Below are 19665 nucleotides of genomic sequence, written 5' to 3' on the forward strand. Positions count from 1 at the left end.
TTATCTATTTCTTTATAGGAGGCAGTAGAGAAATATGATGAAGTAGTACACAATCTAGAATTTGCCAAGGAGCTTCAGAAGACATTTTCAGGTCTTAGCCAAGATGTGAGTATAAAATGTTGTTCATGACATTGTCAGGAGTTGACTGAATTTTGCACTGTTCCTCTAATTGCTATATTTACATGCCACTGTGCAGATTGCTAAGAAGTTTGTCTCAGAACTCGGGTGAACAATCTGTTTATAGTGTCTGGAACGCACAGTAGATCAGAGTAAATACTGACAACTGTGTAATGCTGTCTTCAATGTAGCGTTCTCTGTGTATTGTTGTAAGAACTTGTGCTTAAGCAAACTGAATAATTTGAACTTGTCTGTATTTGAGATGACTCTATTTTACTTAAATTTAAAATGGAACCATCTTGCCTATAGCTTGTGCCTAGAGTAGACTCATTCCCTGTGTAGGTGTGGAATGGTGGATGATCAGCTCAACTGAAAAGTCCACGGAGGTCCTCCTTGTGGGCAGCAGCCAAAGTGAAGTGCATATTCCTGTAGCAGTGAAGACCAGATCCTAGCCAGTATTTAAAGGGAACTGATTATTTTCACTTGGTGTTCATTAAACCAGCTGTGTCTATCCCTGGCTACTCATACACAGATGTTATAGATGATTTGAGTCCACTGATGGGCCCCTCTATGGCTGGGTGCTAGAGGAGGAGATCAGTGAAAGCCTGGAAGAACGGGGCTTACTGAACCCTGAGAAGTGAAGAATTGGCAGGAGATATGTAATATTAGTCCTCAGATACCATAAAAGATAGATCTAGTCTTTGTTGTGAGGTATTTAGAAGAATAAGAAACTGAAATAGCAGATTCCAACTAAATAGGAGGGAAACTGTCACTGACAACTGAGTACTAGAACAGACTGCCTAGAGAAGCTATTGAATCTCTCCTCAAGTATTTGAGACCTGACTACAGTGAAGTAGGCCAAGGCCAGATTGGATGGGGCCCTGGGCAGCCTGGTCCAGCATTAAATAGAGAGGTTGGTGGCCCTGCGTGTGGCGGGGGCTTGGAGTCTCATGATCCTTGAGGTCCTTTCCAACCTGGGACATTCTGTGATTCTGTGAAAACTAAGTGGTTGGTTCTTGATTCAGCATCATTCTTTGTTCTGGAGGCTGGGCTAGATGACCTCTTAAGGTTCCTTCTGAATGAAATACTTTTTTCCAGTTTATTTCCAGTATGGAAAGCACTGGTTTTTAAGTAATTTTGTCTTCAGTTAGTACAGCTCTTGGTAAAATTTTACTGAAGATGAAGGACTTTGCTACTTACTCTGCTGTAGTCTTCTCTAATTATGGCAACTTACAATTCTAGTGTTTTATTTAGGACTTCATTCGGGATTTGATGTGGTGTGTTTTCATGTAAGCAAGTGCTTTCTTTGACTGCTAGAGAAATTAGTTTCTTGGCTCTCAGGAAAATGCAGTTCTTGTGAAAAGATCTGATCTGATGTAGTGCTGGGGATGCAAAACATGATTAGTCACTCCTCTGGCAGAATTTCTTTGCCTCTTGTATAATACTGACAAGCTAGACTAGTAAAATAGCCTGTTTGTGACTGAGACCCAAGCAATTTTGCTTAGACTTCTTTTCTTGTATGTGTAGTGACTGCAGGTAGGGCTTTGAGAGGCTTACTGCATTGTGTGGTTTTAGCCTTTCCAGTGGTATTGCTGCTTTTGGGTTCACTTGATTATCGTGTTGAACACAAACCACTATGCTGAGTATCAAAACATGGCTTATCTCATAGCTTTCCTCTACATAGCTTCCTGTAAAACAGCAGAAATAAAGGTTTGTGAGCCAATGTGCCTTGCTGTAGGTATTTTTAGTAATCAAAATCTTATCATTAGCTTCTGCTAGTTCAGGTTTATTCTTGAGCTTAAGCTATATTTAAAATACAAGCTAACACTTTTTTCTTGACTCTAGTTCTAATAGATATTGAAATGCTGGGGGCATGGAGGTTGTATATATTCTGTGACTTTCTTATTTGAGTGCTTCAGCCTTTTGCTAACAGAATAACTGTAGGACTCTACTATATTATTTGAACTGGAATGTTCAAAGTAGCAGGTAGTTTTCTCCCTAGGAGCAGTTTGAGACAGCTTCTGCATCTGACATCATAAATGTCAGATGGGCTTAAGTTTATGCATTGGTATTAATTCTATCAATTTCCTTTATTCACTCTGGAAAGCAATTAAAGTAATTAGCAGTGATATACTATGCAAATATAGCAGAGGAAAATTAAGAGTGAATCTGCCAGTATCCAGTTTCATTTAAAGCTATAGGTGTAGAGAATGAATGGAGAAATGGGGAAATCTGCCAGAGGAAGAACTCGCAAGGTTTTCTATCTGAAGAAAGAACTAGGTGTTTATCTAACCAAGGTTATAGTTTTTTTTTTTTAGTGTAGGGTGATCAATACTAGAACTGTTCTGTTCTAGAATCTTCTTGTTCATCTGTTTAACTGTTGGTTTAATATATTGAAATAGTTGCTGAAAGCACAGAAGAAGGCCCAGCGAAGAGAGAGTCTATTGAAGCTTGAAGCAGAGAAGAAAAAACTGCGTACAATTCTTCAAGTCCAGTATGTTCTGCAGAACTTTACTCAAGAGCATGTTCAGAAAGATTTCAAAGGTGGTGTGAATGGTGCAATATACTTGCCTTCTAAAGAACTAGACTACCTCATAAGATTTGCAAAACTGACGTGTCCAGAAAGAAATGAGAGCTTGAGGTAAGTTCAGTACTTTTGTGTAATGAGTATACTTTGTTTGCTACAGTAAGTGTCCTGTTTGATACTGCCATGTCTTGAAATGTTATGGTTTGGGGCACTAATTAAGACTCCATACAGTGCACTTTCTCTAGGCTAGATCTTGGAATATGGCAGAACTACTTCACTCTGAGCCTTAAAGGAAAGCTACTGTACCCACTTTTCCAGTTGTTCAGACTACCTATAACATAGGAGGGTTTGTATCTTTTTGTACTTCCCTGGGGAGGCACTGCAATATCACCATAAGTAGGAAGCTTGGTGGCGTGCTGCTTCATTGAGGTCTTGCTGTACCTCTAATAAAAATGCAGTAAAGATGAGATCTGTTCCATTCATGTGATAATCAAGATGAGCTGCTTTAGGGTAAAGGAATTTAACATAGTGGTCCTTTAAGATATGACAAACTTGAGCTCTATCACTCACTGTAAGGTTGTGGTGTATGGTAGTACCTATCGTGGTTGTATTATGACTGCTAGTAATGCTTTCCTTCACTGCCTTAAGACTGCAGTGGACTGTGCATAAACATGGAAAACCTGTTAGATGGTAATCTGAAACACTTTGTGGAAAAGTAGTTATTTTCATTGTGAAAAGTGACTTCCTGAAATTCTTAATCATTTATCACACATGCTAAACTAGGTTAATCTTAGCTCTTAAAAGTTAACTTCTAAAGTTACTTACTAAAAATACAATAGTGTTTCATCTTGGTGGGAAAAAAACAGTTCTATATTAATTCTTGTGGTTATTTATTCCACAAAATCATTACCCTTTCCGTTGACAGTAAGTTTCATGTTGATGCCCTTTAACATCATCTGGGGGCTGGGGAGCAGAGGAGGAGAACTATGGGCCTATGACCAAATGTTCCACCTAGCAGAATGACTGGAACTGGTGATGGCTACCTTTGTGCATGTGTCCAATAAATGAGGCAGGCAGTAGGCTGATTAAGAGATAATGGTTTCCCTGACTGGGATTCCTGGCTCAGGATGAAGTCCAGCCATGTTGCTTTGTGGGATAATGCTAGGCTTTCCAATTTGTCTAAGTTATAAACAAGTTTATTTGCTAGACTGAATCGTCTGCAAATATTAAAATTTATCTTTTCTAGCGCATAGTGGTGTTGAGGATTTACTGTTTTCAGCCTTATTCCAGAAGGCTAAATGTTAGTATTTCCCAATGAAGGATATTGGGGATAGTACAAAACTTGATTTTTAGCTACATTTCTACCTGGTAAAATGATTTTTTTCTTTTCTAGCGTTGAAGATCAAATGGAACAATCTTCTCTTTACTTTTGGGACCTTCTAGAAGGCAGCGAGAAACCTGTGGTTGGAACAACGTGTAAGTGCTTCATCTGGAGGAAATAAATGAGGTCTAAAGCTTGTGTGCTATTAATATCTAAAACAAATGGAAGTTGTTGATTTACATGTCTTCATGTATATTCAAGTGCTGTGTGCAACTCGGTTCTCCGAGGAAGAGCTGTTTAGTTATTAAGTATAGATTAGTAACAATGCAGTAATCTTTCCCTGGATGAAGAAACCATTGTCTTATACTGATGTCCTGTATCTTCAGTGTGAGCCTAGATTGTTCTGAGGAATATTGGTAGCAACTCAATAGTAACTGCATGAATTTACTGAATGGTAGTGGGAGTGTGTTGGATAGCTGTGTAAATGGATTAAGTGTGGAACTCTGTTACTGACCATAATGCTTAGCTGAATATACTGATGTCTTGGCTGTCAAGATACGACACTGAGGAACAACAGTTGTTAATGAAACTGGGTGGGAGCTCTGATCATCTACAGTGCAGTTTCACCTATTGAAAATATACTCACTTTATCATGCACCAGAATCTATGGGACTCTGCGTATTCTTTTGTCCTTTTAATTTCAAAAGCCCTTGAACAATCTTGAACAAGGGCTTTTCTCCTTTTTCTTTTTTTCAGTTCTTTTTTTCCTCTTGCAGGATCTTATTGCTGGGAGGAGGGTCTGTAGGGCAGTTACATAATGACCACGTTATAGCTTTACCTCTGCTACAACCAGCACAACCTGCTGTTAGTATCAACACTGTTTTAGTTCACGGATGTGAAACAAATCGTTTTTTGGCTTGTGGTCTGATGTTGCTAATAATCACCTTATATATGTCTAAACACAAACTACAGTCTTACCTCTAGATTGTAAAGATATTTTCTGCTAAATTAAGTGGTCTGACAGATATATTTCCTTTAAAAATATTTATATAATTTGGCAAGAGGTGTAAGTAGCTGGAGAAGTTGCAATTTATATATGGGAATAGTCTTGGTCTGTAATCTAAATACTCCTTGATTTTGAATTTGCATATTTTAACTTCATAAACTTTTTTTAACTCTTCAGATAAACACATGAAGGACTTGTTATCCAAACTTCTAGACTCTGGTTACTTTGAAAGTATTCCAACTCCTCGCACCACTGTGCCAGTAAAAGAATTGGAAGAAGTACATCGAAAATCTGAGAGGACAAGACAGATGTCAAAAGGAGAACCTATCAAAGAAACAGGTAGATTATTTCAGGGTACGATTTCTGTATTTAAAATATTGGGCTAAGCTTGAACTAAGCATTGATTTATTTATTTTATTTATTTTGCATAGCTTGATGCTAAGTCTAATCCTATAGCTTGCTTTCAATTCAGTAATTAAAACTAAACCTGAAGGGTTTGCTCTGTTTTGGGGGAGGGAAATACTAATTAATAGTAATGGGTTGTTTTTACCTCTTGAGCGTACCTCTGTGTGAGAAACATAATATTCCTTTTACCGAAAACTTAATGGTTTCAGGTAATTTCTGCAAGTGTTAGAATATGATCAGAAAATGGAAAATGGCATTCAACATGAAATATTTAGACTGAGATGAGATTTCATTGCATCAAGTTTAGCCATTGGTATTAGTATTCAAATAGAATTAGAGACTTGCTGTTGTTTAGCTTGCCTCTCTGCATTTGATCAGTTGAAACAAATTAACATCCTTTCTCTAGAATCCCTTGTGGAGCTTATGAAGTCTGAAATACAGCCACAGGAGGTAAGATGCTCCACTGTTAGTTGTTTTTCTTTAGTATTGTGATTTATTAGAAATATTACTGCTTTTCTCAGCCCTTCAAATTTCAAAAAGCCTGAATAACAGCTAAGATGCTTCCTTATGTAGGAATGTTACAGAAGACCTAGTTGCCTTTATTTCTACTCCACATTTGTGGCTCCCGTAAGGCATTTGGGGGTAAATGGGGAAAAATTACATAAAGCAATACAGTACTTCAATGCTCTGTTTCTTTTCTGAACAAACTAAGACATCAATCTTTAGAGTGAAAATGCTGATTTTGTGTGCTACAGTATAGAGAAAAAATAGCATGTAATAAAGGTTTCCCTAAAAGCCAAGCAGAGGACTTAGTATTGATAGCTTTGAGAATGATGCAAATCTTACTGATTTCTCAGAAGACTGAGGATCCCAAGACAACCATGTGTGCATAAAGGTGTAAAGATTTACTTCAATAGCCCTTCTAACTCTTGAGTTTAAGTACTCAAGCTTCAACTGGCAATAGCATGAAAGCTATTAGATTTGGTTCAAAATGAAGGGAAGGAGTGTTTGGTTTTTTGGAAGCACAAATAGTGGTTCTTTAAAATGCTGAATCCCTCTTTTAGAATAGCTCACTAGAGAAATAGTCCAGAACAAAGCTTTGTAATGTCTGGTAACATTCAGATTCTAAACTTTTCCTGGTACCATGTCAGAAAAATCATAGCCAGGATGTCTTCACTTCAGATACTGACTTCCTGTTTATGACAAAGTAGTAACTCAGGACGTCTTTAGGATATCTTAGTTGAAAACTGACAGAATATTGGTAATATTAACAGAATGAAGTCCAACTGCATTAAATCTGAAACTGATGAGTATTTAAACTGTCTATGAATCAGTTATACTTGATTACTGCACACTACTTACGTCAAACATTCTGAGAGGAGATGGTGGTGCTATGCTTACTAAAACGGCTAATAGTTGATACTACAGACTTCTGCATGTTTAGGAGAGCTACCTTTTACAAAAGGCACAACTTGATATTGTTACTGCCTGAGAACTTCAGTTAGCCTTGAGGATAAGGATCATAGATTCACTCAGCTTAACTATGTTTCACTTGTGCTGTTTGGGATTGTTTTCATACTTCTGTGGCACACCAGAAAAAAAAAAAAACCATGCTAATCTGCAGTGTTGTAGAGAAAAGCCATAACTGGCTACGTGGTTTCTATGGCTAGAACTTAAACTGCTTAGATTCTACATTTAGCCGAGCTTTGAGTAGCTGGATGACCTAACTTAACTGACCTGAACTGTAGTAGCAAAATGTTTTCTTGGAGCCATTAAGTTTCTTTGGTCTATATAGTTTCTCAACAGGCGTTATTTGCCTGAAGCAGAATACTCTGTCAAGAAGAAGCCAGAAGAGCCCAAGTCTTGGGAAGCTGAATGTGCTAGAAAGCAAGAACCTCCAAAATCCTGGGAAATGCTTGTTGATATTGAAGAGCAGGAGCAGAAGCAGAAAAAAGAGACATTAAAGCCTTGGGAATCTCGTGTTAGGCAGCAAGAAACAAAAAGGCCAGATTCACCAAAGCATTGGGAAGCTCATGTTAAAGAAGAGGAACAGAAGCGTGAGCCTACAAAGTCTTGGGAGACCCGTGTTGAAGAAGAACAGAAGAAGCAAGAAGCTCCGAAGGCCTGGGTAGCACGCGTTCGAGAGGAACAGGAGTCCTCCAAACCTTGGATAGCAAAGGTTAGGGAAGAGCAGGATCAGAAGAAACAGGAATCTCCTAAGCCATGGGTAGCAAAAATTAGGGAAGATCAGGAACAGAGAAAACAAGAGTCCCCAAAACCTTGGGTAACAAAAGCTAAGGAAGAACCGGAGCAAAAACAGGAATCTCCAAAACCTTGGGTAACCCAAACTAGGGAGGAACCAGAACAAAAGAAGCAAGAGCCTGTGAAATCATGGGAAGTGCATGTTAGGGAAGAGCCAGAGCAGAAGAAGCAGAAGCCTGTGAAGGCTTGGGCTGCACATGTTAGGGAGGAGCCAGAACAAAAGAAGCAGGAAACTCGAGAGGCTTGGGAAACAGCTGAGAGGCAACAGCAAGTGTCATCACAGCAGTTACAGAATCCTCCGAAGTCCTGGGGAGCTGCAAGTGTTGGGCCAAAGGAGCAGATGGGGCCAAAGAAGTTTGATATGGAACCCAAAGAAGTGAGTTGGCATATGTAGTATTACCTGTCATGAACTTTGACGTTAGTGTATTGGACTAAAGCTTCATTATTAGCAGAGGCTTTACAAGGTATAGCTTGTAGACCTGTGTAGATTCCCATTTCATTCTTCCTTAGGTGAAGTAATTCAATTCTGTTAGTTAAGCTTTGTGTTTGAATGGTAAGATGGTGTGCTGCTTGGCTTTTTATGTCAACACAGCATTGCTGTGTTTGAACCTTGATTAACTGCTTTATGTGTAAGACAGAAGAATTAACTTAGCTCATCCCCAGCTATTGGCTCTGTCCACTGTTATCAGTACAAAGCAGGTATGACTCATCTGGGGATCAAATACTTTCTGTGACTGCATACAAATAGCACTTCAGTAATTTTTTAGGCTTTTGATTAAAATAGCTGATTCAAGGGAACTAACATCTAGTTCAAGCAATACCAACTGTACAGAGGCTTAAATATGTATTTCCAGATGAATGCAAAGCTATACTGCTGCCCTGGAGATTCTAACAACGGAATTGTTTTAGAAATGTAAAATGAAACCCACTGTAGTGTTGATGGCTGAGCAGACTGCCAGGCTTATGTTAAATTAGCTTTTCTTACCTGTGCTCAGATAGCAACAATTCTTACTTTAGAGATGGATAAGGTTTGTAGGCAAAGCAGAGTTCAGTTACACCGTTAAGTAAGACTTGAGGAAGAAAATGAGGAATTGCTCAATTCTCTCCTACAAGTTACTATTGTCAGCACTTACCTTCTTTCTGCAAGAAAGCAGAAATCAATTTACTTTATATTGTTCACAGCAAATGGTTAAACTTAGTCTCATCAATAAACCTGGCAAAACTGAAAAATGATTGTTCTTGCTTCTAGAGGCGGGAGCGCAAACAGAAGATTGAACATGAGATTAAAAGAGTAGGTAACATGCAGCACTGGGTAACCAAATGGGTGAGGTGTTTCAGCTTTGTCTTCTACTCTTAAGCTGAGTAGAATCACATCTGGTGGTGGTGTTGTAGGTACAGAACTGTTCTTTCATGCTATAACTGAGCACAAATAGGTGCTGCACACCCAGCTACACACAGTGTTAATATAATGGAGTTCATTTGAACTAGGGAACAGCCTCAAGCATTTTAAGATATTTTGGAATTTCTGGTGTCAGCAAAAAGTAAGATTGTTTCTAATATGATGGGTACCTTATTTTGCATAAGATGGGTGGCTTAAGTGCTAGGCAAAACTTTGTGCTGAGGAAGAGGTCAGCTGGGGAAATTCCAGCTGCTGAGGAGTGCTCATTAGTAATGTGCAGGTGTGCAAGTCCACCAAATTAAATGAGGTGCTGCTTATGTTGGCTTGCTGAATTAGTAAATGAAGCCTGTTTGCTCCTGAACTTTGCTTTATGTAGCAGGCCATGAAGAAACATCAGCTGGCTTTTTGCATAGGTGCTGTTGGCAAATTGTTATATCAAAAGTACACTAAATAATTAAAAAGTGTGCAATCAACCTAGCTAGCTTTTTATAACTCACTTCATCAAAATGAATGCTTAGCTTTGCTTAAGCTGCATATAAAGAACATAATTGAAATATTTTAAACTTTTTAGTTAGTGAAACTTTTAAGAAAAGCAAGGGGAGGCAATGCTATGTGAAATCCACTTGTTTTCCTGGGAGAGCCTATGAAATGACCTTGTGCATGATAGATAAAAGGCTTGTGTAACTTCTGTTCTGACGCTGACTTCTAACCTTTTCTTATTCCATGAAATGCATGTTAGAGCTCTGAAATTTTCTCATAAGCTGCTAGATTTTGAGACTTTGAAGTATGCTTATTAACTTAATGTTCATACTCTTAAAGTGCCATACTTAAGGTGGGCTGAGTGAGCTGATGTGTAGGTCTTTTAACCATTATTCTACATAAATGTGTAACTTAGAACAGCATCTAACTGTTCACTAGAAAACCCTCTCGGCTTAAAACATTAAGTTTTAAGTAGAGTGCTTCCTTTTCAAATAATCTCTGACCAAGATGCAAAGCCTGATGAACTCTGTTGCTTTTTCATACATGCTCTGTGCAGCACTTAACTTTTAAATAATTTTAGTTTTGAACATATAAGCTGAAACACTAATGATAGAACAAAACTATATTGGGGAGCTTCCATATGTCTACTTCTGCTTAGTGGATTTCCTTATTTTCAGGCACTTGAAAATTCTATGGAATGGAGAGCCTCTGCTTCATTTCTAGCTTAGGGCTCTATCAGATAACAACCCCTGAGTGGATGCTCTCCTAGTCAAAACAAACAATGCAGCCAGTATACTATTGAGAAATGTAGTGCCATAATATATTCGTAGTTAGAAAGGATCCACAAGGATCAAGCATGATCTCAAAGTATTGGGCAAAGTAGAAGACTAACAAATTGCAGAAGCATGCAGGAGTTCATAGTCTTTAACAACCATAAGTGAAACAATGCAAACTTTTCGGCTTCCATGTTTTGAGGCAGTTTTTACTTGTTTGATATGCAAGTTGAATTTAAAACTGATCATTACCTACAGAGCTTCAAACACTGCCAGATTTACCTGCTTAGGTGACTTAAAGGCAAATAAACTGTTACCTGTTTGCAAATACATAGCAATATATAGTAGTGTACTTGTCTTAGTGAATTTTAATGAAGAGGAAGAACACATGACAGCAAGTGTTTCAAGATGAAGTATTTGTGAGGGATGGGTAAGAGGGATGGAGGAGGAGGTTGACTCCTACTTAACTGATAAATTGCCTAGATTTAATTTTATTCACCTGTAACTTTTGTATTAGATCCGTAATAGGTTTTTGTTACTGGAAACAAGAACAGTAAAAGCTTGCATGCAGTCAGCAGTAAAAGCTATTGCTTGTGCATCTGAATTTCTAATTAAGATGGATAGTACAAAGGTACCACTCTTACTCTAGAGTAAAATAGAACTTCTCACAGCTCAAGAAGTAGCTATCATGTGGGCCATGTACTAAAATGGACTCATGCAGTGTTAATGCAGTGGTGCATGTACATGGACTGTGCTTTGTGAAGCTGGCCGAATGCTGTAGGCTTCTTTGTGCGTGTTACTGAAACTTCTGCAAATGCATTGATTAGTTTCAAGTAGTTGAAAAGATGTATCTGGACTTATCTTAAAATTAGGTTGATGGCATTTTAATTTCTTTTGAATCTAGTGTGACAATTAAAAATGTCACGTGTACTCTTCTGCCATGTACTTTTCTAATGACTTAATGTAAATACTCAATTATGCCCTTATACAGAGTACTGAAATAGTAATCTGCTGGAAACACAAATGTTGGCACTGTATGAAAGTGTTCTGTGTTTTGATAAAACATTTCTGTTTCTCAAAGCAAAGTGAAAACCAGTACGGAAGAACAACTAGGAGACCATCTGAAACAAGGAGTAATAAGGCTCTGTAGAAGTCATTGTTGAGGTACAAAAAGTTAGGTTAGCAGGTATATGCACACCAATATTTCATGCTGATCTTCAGAGTGTAGTAAAATACTTTCGGACTGCTGGAGCTGTTACATTGAGAGTATATGGCTCTGAAAGCAAAGCAGTCTGATCATAAATAACCTGCTTGCTGCAGTACATCTCTTAGTTTCTTCAGAATGTCTGAAAATGCCACCCCAGTAAAAGATCTGTACTTACTGGCATGTGTTTGGCTGGGAGAAACTATGTTAAATCTTGAGTGGCGCAGTTCTGATATTAAGATTATTCTGGCCTCAACTTGAACGTACGTGGTTGTAAGAAACCAAATCAAGTGAATTCTATGGCTTAACTAGTTATGACAACAGTAAGCTGATTCTTCCTTTTTTCTGAAGTGGGAACTTGAACCAGAAAACATCAAAAACAGAATTTCTTGGCCTGTGGTACCCAGTATTTATAGCTTACACTGGAAGTATATTGGATGAAGCAGTTTGCCTTGTTTTCAGTGTTAAATGTAATCTTTTTTTTCCTTCATAGGTGCCTAAACCTGTACATCAGCCAGCTGCAGAATTTTGCTCTACTTCAACTCTTCCAAAAGATCCAGTACTGAGAAGGGAAAAGCTTCAGGATTTGATGACTCAGATACAAGGGACTTATAACTTCATGCAAGTATGTTTTGGTGTTTTTTTTTTTGCTCTGCTGCTGTAGCAGATCCAATGCATACTAGGTTAGGAAAAACGCAGTGCTGACTGTGCATGTTTGCATTGAATGAATGGATCTAGTTCTACTTAGTTAAAGCAACTTGTCAAATGAATGTTTTGTTTGTATGTGGAATCTAGTTTTCTACCAACTAATGATCTTTTTTTTCAAAAGGAATCCATTCTGGATTTTGATAAAGCTTCACCAAGTGCCATTGGTTCATCTCAACCACCTTCAGTTACTCCAGCAAGTAGCCCTGTAGGTAGGTAATGTTGTAAGCATAACCTGTATAAGCTTTGGTTTAAAAAAAAATAATAATAATAATAAATCAGCAGGGTTTGCTTGGCTATCAAAACACCTAGTTGGGAAGACAGCCTCCTTTAAAAATGAAGGATATTAATATCTGTCAGAGCAGCTCAAACATTTTAACTTTTTAAACCATTGCTGGATGTGGCTTAAACTATTTGCCTAGTAATGGAATGCTTGTATAATCACTAACTTGCATGTTCATCTAAATCCAGCTGCAGAGTGGGCATGTTGTCAATATACCAGATTTTGTCTAGATGTGGTATATAGCTACTAGATGTGGTATGTAGATACAGACTATGAATGAGCTCAGGATCAAGAGCAGTTAACTTGTTATACTTACAAAACAAGCTTAATATAGTTGGCCATGATAAGAAGTCATTTAGGTGGTTTGTAGGCCGTAAAACATTAATTACCCAGTTTGTAAAATACTTAGTTGGTCTTGGTTTTTATTTAGAAAGTGATTGTCTCTACCTTGGTAGAGATATTTTGATCACTGGATACCTGCTTTCTTTAAAAACAAACAAAAAATCAGAACAAAACTGAGGCTTTCAAATGGGTGTAATTTAATGATGCAAGTCTAACATACTCTAAAAATAGTGCGTCTTTGTATACTGAATGTTCTGAATTTAAAAACTGTTGCTTAACTCATGTTCTTTTACAGCTTCAAAAGAACAGAAACTGCCAAGTCAAAGTGATCTTCTTCAACAGCCCCTGCGAGTAAGTTGGCTAACTTGAGGAGGCAAAGCAGTAACCAAGAAATGATATAACACTGGCTTTGTAACCAGTATAATATAAATTCACTTCAGTAGCCTGAAAGAAAAATGTGTCAATGTTGGCTGCTCTTGTGCTTATCATAAAGGAAATGAGAAACAAATTTTATTTTATTGAAGTAAAATATGTTGAAGGTATGCTCAAATAGTTCAATGTTTAACTCCTAGTTTCAAGTCATAGCTAGTGGTGTGCAGGAGAAAATACTGCATTTCTAGATCATGAATGTCTTCATCTTTGAGATTCTTACTTGTGCTGAAGATGCAATTTCTGCCATTGTTAGGTGAATCTTAAGTTCACTTAATGTGCTTGCATATCTAAACTACTTTGGCTTTTAAATAGGCTTACATATCACTAATAAACACTCTTAATTTAAAAAAAAAAAAAAAAAGCTTTGACTTACTGGTCAGAGTACTTCAGGTCCTGCATCATTCTGAGATTTGCTTGTAAATACTCTGAGTTTCAGGGACAGTCAAGTATTCAAGGTAATTCAAAATCTTGCCTGTTTTTTGTTCTTGCAAGGCTACTGAATCATCCGTGACGCTGCATGGTTCTAATACTTCCCTAGCATCTGCTGATCAGACACTTTCTGGCTCTGAAACTGAGGACTTGGTAACACCACAGACAGCACAGGTAATGTTTTCTGGTGTTCACTGACATTTGAGGATCTGTGATAGCCAGCCTTAGCAGAAAGCTGCAGTAGGACCTCTCCTCAGACTGTGTTTAATTGTACAGTGTCAGTGCAGGTGACAGTAGTGTGTATCATGGATAATGTAAAGGTCATTGGAAAAGTCTTCCTAATACCACACAATTGCAAAGTGAACAGTCTGCCCCTTGAAATGGGAAGGGTGATGAAAGAAAAATGCTGGCTAGAAAGTGTAACACGTTTTCTTGTAGAGTTCTATTTTGTTCAATGCAGAACCCTCTCTGACTGGAAGATCCATAAATTAGGGTGGATATTGTCATGCAGTAGCAGGCTGTAAGCTGAAAGCAGGTGTTCTCTTGTGCAGCAATGGAAGAAATGCTTGGCATCTTACTGTCTGGTATTGAGCTAAGACTTCAAAATTTGCTGTCTTATCTGTATTTATATGCAATTAAATCTTGAGCTAGCATTCCTTAAATATTAAAAGCTGAAGAAATAGCTTCAATTTATGCTGATGACTGTCTTAGATCTGTATTTCTGTGACTGGAAATGCAGTTAAGCTTCACACTGGACTCTCTTAATACTATGTATGTAGATTATAATGAAGTGTTTTTCTGCTAATGTATATGCTATCAGTGTACAATGTATGTAGCATTTACTGTGTTCCTCAATATACTGTATAACTATAACATCCCCATCAAGACTGTTATTCTTTGTCTAGAATCAGTGGTTTTAGCCTGGTTCTTGACACTTTTTTTATTATGCAGTAACATTTTCCATATTTGAGTATCTTTGTTTTAATGTGAATCAAGGAAACTTTACTATGCCAAACATCTGATTTTTAGGAGAATGCTCTGTTTTTGCCAATATACTGTTTATGATTAGGGTTTCTTGTGCCTAGCCCATCCCTAATCACTTAACTTTGAAGTGTTACGGCTTGCTTCATCCACAAGATGGTCCATGAGAAGCAAGAAGACTATAAAGCAATAGTAAGGTTCACTTGGTCTCAGCATGACTGGGGAATATACTCCATAGTAAGAGTATACTCTTCTGTTATGGAAATGCAGTTCTGTTTGCAGCTGTAATGATGTGGTAAGAATGAGACTTGGTAGTCTTCATCCTTAGGCTGTGAATCTAAGTTCAAAAATTGCTTAGACTTAGACTTAGTATTGCAGGTGTGAGTTCACAAAATCTATGCATTACCTAGTTAAGGCTATCTGCCAGCCTTGTTTGTTTCTCTGAAGCCTTGTTAGACAAAAATCTACTAGCTGCTTAATACCAGACATATTTCTGTTTGACACTGGTGTCTCTTTAATTGCTCAAAGCAAAGTTTTTTGGAATTACCTGACTTTGCAGGGCTAGTTGTACAGAATACATTGTCTGAGTCCTTAAAGCTAATCACTTACAACTTTTGGTTAAACTAACTATTTAGTGCACTTCAGACTTATTGTTTGTCCTGGTCTTTCAAAGTCCATCTGTTTCAACTTATGCACTGGTATTGCGTGGCTCTAGCAGAACTTCTTGCTTCCTCTGGTACTTGTAATAGCGTGTCAATGCGTATGGCTTCTTCCAGGCATCAGCATCGCTGTCTCAGGAGACTGACAAGTATACTTCCCAGCCATTGTATCAGACAAGTCCTCATATTTCTGAGCCACTGATACCTAAAAAGATTGAAATTGCCCAGGTGAGCTATTGCAGACAGTTGAGAAATGTTATTGAAAAGGGTAGTATGAGTCAAATATGTATAGATTATGATTTATTTCTTTTGATTTCTGATTTGTGGAGTATATTGGTATTTTAAATAAATGCTTCACTGCCACTCTGCACAGATGAGTTTTAATATTGGTTAGTACTTTGGGAAACTCAGCACTCTTTCTAATCTGAATTGTAATTAAGTTGGAGGGAGAAAGACAGAAACCTGAGTTCCTTTGGAAAGGATAAGTTATTTTTAATTCCAACCAGAAAATCATCTTCCAACAAACTGAATGGAGAGCATCCCATGTTTCCTTAGTGGTGGATAAAAGTATCTAAGCCTCTTTATTGTGAAATTCATACAATGAGTGGTATGTATAGTAGCTCATAGGCACATTTCACTTCATCAGCAGAGAGTGCAATAGAAATACTGATTGCTGAGGATGCACAGCAAGATTTGAAATTGTAAGCAAAAGCTATTTTGTAGCTTTACTATGTCCAAATGTCATCCTGTAGAAACTGCTGACTTCTGTCAGTCTAGGCTTTAGAACAATTTAACTGCTTCTGTTACTGCCTGATAACTATCAAGTGACCTCTCGTTACATTTATATTCTTTCCCTCAGGCAACTGTTCCTCTCCCAAGTGAGCCACAGTCACCATTGCCAACTTCAAGCACCTCTGTAACACCAGTACCACAAGGCCAAAGCTTTCAGTCTCCTCCAGCAAGTAGCAGTTCTGTCACAATAACAGCAGCTCCCTTTCAAGCTATGCAGACTGTAAGTATGCGTACTCATGATTGAGAAGCATGCTCAAACTTAATCCTAATACAGGGGAAGCTGGCTTCCCCTTGATGTAATAAGAAACTTGATAGATTATTTTGATGCTTCCTTGTTAAAAATCTAGATTAGAACTGTTTCCTCAATGGCTGGAGTATCTTAGTATCCTTAAGGAACTAAGAGGTCAGATATTAAATTGACCAGCTTCTACCTACTCACCAAGATAGAGTTGACTGTATTTGCACTGTTCTTATGTGTGGATGTCGATGACTGTGGAGGAGAGAGATGGAATCCTTATTGGTACCATGAAGCTTTCTCAAGTTGAAGTCTGCCATGCTGCTTTTTAAACTGTTTGCATTAGCAGGATAAAACTCAGTCCACTGGAATCATGGAGAACATGTCCTTCATAAAGATCAAACTGTCTCCATAACCATCCCTAATGAGATACCTGGAGTAGTCCACAGATTGAGCAGTGCTTGTTGCAAATGTATGACCTGAAAAATAGCATCTCTCATTGTGACTAATGTCACAAACACTGCTAACACTGCTACTGTCCAGCAGTTTGGGATGTAAGTTTTTTGAGGGACATAGAGGAAAGGTCTCTATTTAGGAATTAATGCTTCCTTCTCTGTACTTAGGCTTGTCTATTCCTCTGATCCCTTCTTCAGAAGATGGTAGAAATTTTCAGTTAACATTCTTGCTCAAAAGCAAACTTAGGAAGTGATTACCTGAAACTTTCCAAAGGCATTTTCCATTTCAACAAATGCACCTGTGCACCCGTGCAGTTCTACAACTTTCTGGACAGTTATGGTGGGGGGATAGAAGTAGCTAATAGCTTTTCAAAGCACAAGAACTTTAGGTACAGCTAAAACACCTTACATCTTGGCTTGTTCTTTAGTAAATCACTACCACAATGTTCCTTTCTTGGCTTGCTGTATTAGTAGAAATGATTCCAGTACAACCTTTCCTAGATGTACAGAATATTAATGTAGTTATACCACAAGTAGTGGTGGGAAGGTTGTTCTAAACTCAATCTATTAAAATTAAGCTACTATGTAATTATATTATTTATACAAGTTAAAAAAAAAAAAAAAAAAAAAAAAAAACAAAAAACAAAACCAACAGCATACTATGATTGAAGAACCAAAGTCTTGGGGGACTGGTCCTGTAAGATAAGTGTCTGTTACAAAACAAATGAGTCTTGGTCTTAGCTGTTCTAATTATATCTGAGCCTAAGATCTGTGTTCAGAATGCTTTTTAGTGCAAAACATTACCACTGCATGTTCACCTAAATTAATGCTGTGGTGTCTTGAGATATTAAGTATGCAAGACTTCTTAGTTCTTCTGGTTCACAAAATTGCTGAGAACTCAATTCCTCTTGTAGTGGTGGTACTCTTGAACTTGACAGTGCATTCTTCCTGTAATTGCTTCCATTGTCATTAGCAGGAAAATAGCTATTGGATTTCAGTAGATAGCCAGGATTCAGATACATCCTTACCAAAGTGATGCAGTAATGAGTCAATAAAAAAGCCTCAGTTGATTGCGTACCCTTAAACATCTGAACACCCTGCTGCCATTGGGCTCATGGGGGCTTAAAGGCATATGCTGTCTGTGGTGTAACTCCATTAGAATTCCACTTGAGACCCTCACTGATAAGAGACTGCTTGCTACAAGTGGTCTAGGATGTGGGTGTTGACAGCTTGACTGTATCACATCCTCTATTTTCTTTTAGAAAGAAAATTAATACAGCAGTAGCAGAACCACTTGCAGAACCACTCTAGAAGATATGCTTTAGGGCAACTGGAATTCTTGACTGGATTTGATAGTTTGTTGTTTAACCTTTTAGCATGACTGGAAAGTAGTTTGGAGTTCAACTGGAAAGGAAAACAAATCACTGAAATGGTCTATGCTGCTTTTGTCTTTGTGCTGTCAGTGCCATGAACATCTGAAGATTCCATTATCGTAACATTTCAACTGGAAGCAAACTAGCTTACTCTATGGTAGCTGCTGCTGAAATAAGGTAGATGAGTTCAGTCAAGCTGCTTCTTTTGGCTAATTGCCAAGCATGCAAGGCTGCATTCAGCAAGCTTACTGTGAGTTCAAAGGATGATCACCAACACCGTGATCTCAATTCTTTCTATGAAATGATTGGTGTTCTAGGAACTGATTAAGGCACTGTGACTTAAACTGCAGCTAGTGTAGCAGGATGGTGGCATTAGGCAGACGCTTTAGCTGCTGGTGTTAAGCGTGCACTTGAACTGTTACAGGTATTTAAAGTGAATGCACCTCTGCCTCCACGTAAAGACCAAGAAGTTAAAGAGGATTCTTCATATTCAACGGGATATAACCAGAGTTTCTCTACAGCAAGTACACAGACTCCTCCTCAGAGCCAGTTGCAATCTTCTCATGTTGCAGAACAAACCTCTCTTTCACAAGAATCTCTCTCTTCAGGTGAGAACTGCACTTGTCTGCATTTCAAGCAGTCATTAAAATTCCTTAGATTATAAAAGCTCCTTGGGTAAAACTACTTTAGATATATATTTGTTAACGTACTGTGAGTATAGTCAGTTTAAGTCAATGGAATTCTTAACCATTGAAGTTCTTATGTAGCAACTGCTAACATCAGGGTTATATCAGCTGTAATTTAGTTGATAGTACTTCTGATAAGTAGAGTCCTGAGCTGCCTTTATTGAACAAAACTGATCTGCTCAACATTCAGATGCTGATACCAGATTAATATATGGAGCTGATGCTAAGGATTTGCAATGAATTGAGGCACTAAATTTGCCTGGAACAGTTTCCAGGGTGAGAGATGACAAGTAGGAATCTGGATTTAAAGTTATTTAATCAGTGACTCAAGGCCACTGAGTGTCGTCTGCCAGAGGACTGTTGTAGGAATTGTTTGAGGCTGATAGTGTGTGAAATCAGTGAGACATTCTAAGGTTAAGAACTCCAAAGAACAGTAAGTACAGCAGCTAGGAAAAACTTTATTTAGCTTGAATGCTCCTTGTCATCACAGACTATAGGAGGTGATCTGTAGCCATCTGCACAGCTTTCTGGTGAAACACCATATTTGATCATTTCTGTGCAATGGCTCTGCAGGAGTTTCAGAAAGATTAGACATCCTCTATTTTTGGACCCATTTTAATCTGTTTTTTTGATTGATTTAGAGCATAGAGTTATGGAACCCATTCTTGGTTGCAGGATCTGTATTTAAAGCTAACCACTTAACCATCTTGTGAGCGAAAAGTATTCTTCAATACAATACCTGTTGCTTGATGAAACTGCTTAATACCATGTGTAAGAACATCTGAAGAGACAGAACCAG

General features: G+C 38.0%; 1 protein-coding gene across 10 annotated transcripts in view; it reads left to right on the top strand.

Moving 5' to 3' along the window:
* The window catches only part of CAPRIN2 (caprin family member 2), a 31948-nt gene that overhangs the window by 6088 nt on the left and 6195 nt on the right, over positions 1-19665 (top strand). For 6 of the 10 annotated variants that reach the window (XM_085229482.1, XM_085229504.1, XM_085229492.1 and 3 more), the window contains exons 4-17: positions 19-105; positions 2520-2758; positions 4038-4120; positions 5149-5310; positions 5783-5826; positions 7172-8014; positions 8888-8929; positions 11988-12119; positions 12324-12411; positions 13120-13175; positions 13749-13859; positions 15443-15553; positions 16185-16337; positions 18605-18788. In XM_085229482.1, coding sequence (XP_085085608.1) covers positions 19-105; positions 2520-2758; positions 4038-4120; positions 5149-5310; positions 5783-5826; positions 7172-8014; positions 8888-8929; positions 11988-12119; positions 12324-12411; positions 13120-13175; positions 13749-13859; positions 15443-15553; positions 16185-16337; positions 18605-18788 — 2335 coding nt within the window. The remainder of the gene's footprint in view (positions 1-18; positions 106-2519; positions 2759-4037; positions 4121-5148; positions 5311-5782; positions 5827-7171; positions 8015-8887; positions 8930-11987; positions 12120-12323; positions 12412-13119; positions 13176-13748; positions 13860-15442; positions 15554-16184; positions 16338-18604; positions 18789-19665) is intronic. The other 4 variants (XM_085229495.1, XM_010714396.4, XM_085229517.1 and 1 more) reach the window with 3 other exon arrangements.

The sequence above is a fragment of the Meleagris gallopavo genome, chromosome 1, assembly GCF_905368555.1.
Source record: "Meleagris gallopavo chromosome 1, MGAL_WU_HG_1.1, whole genome shotgun sequence".
Classification (NCBI taxonomy): domain Eukaryota; kingdom Metazoa; phylum Chordata; class Aves; order Galliformes; family Phasianidae; genus Meleagris; species Meleagris gallopavo.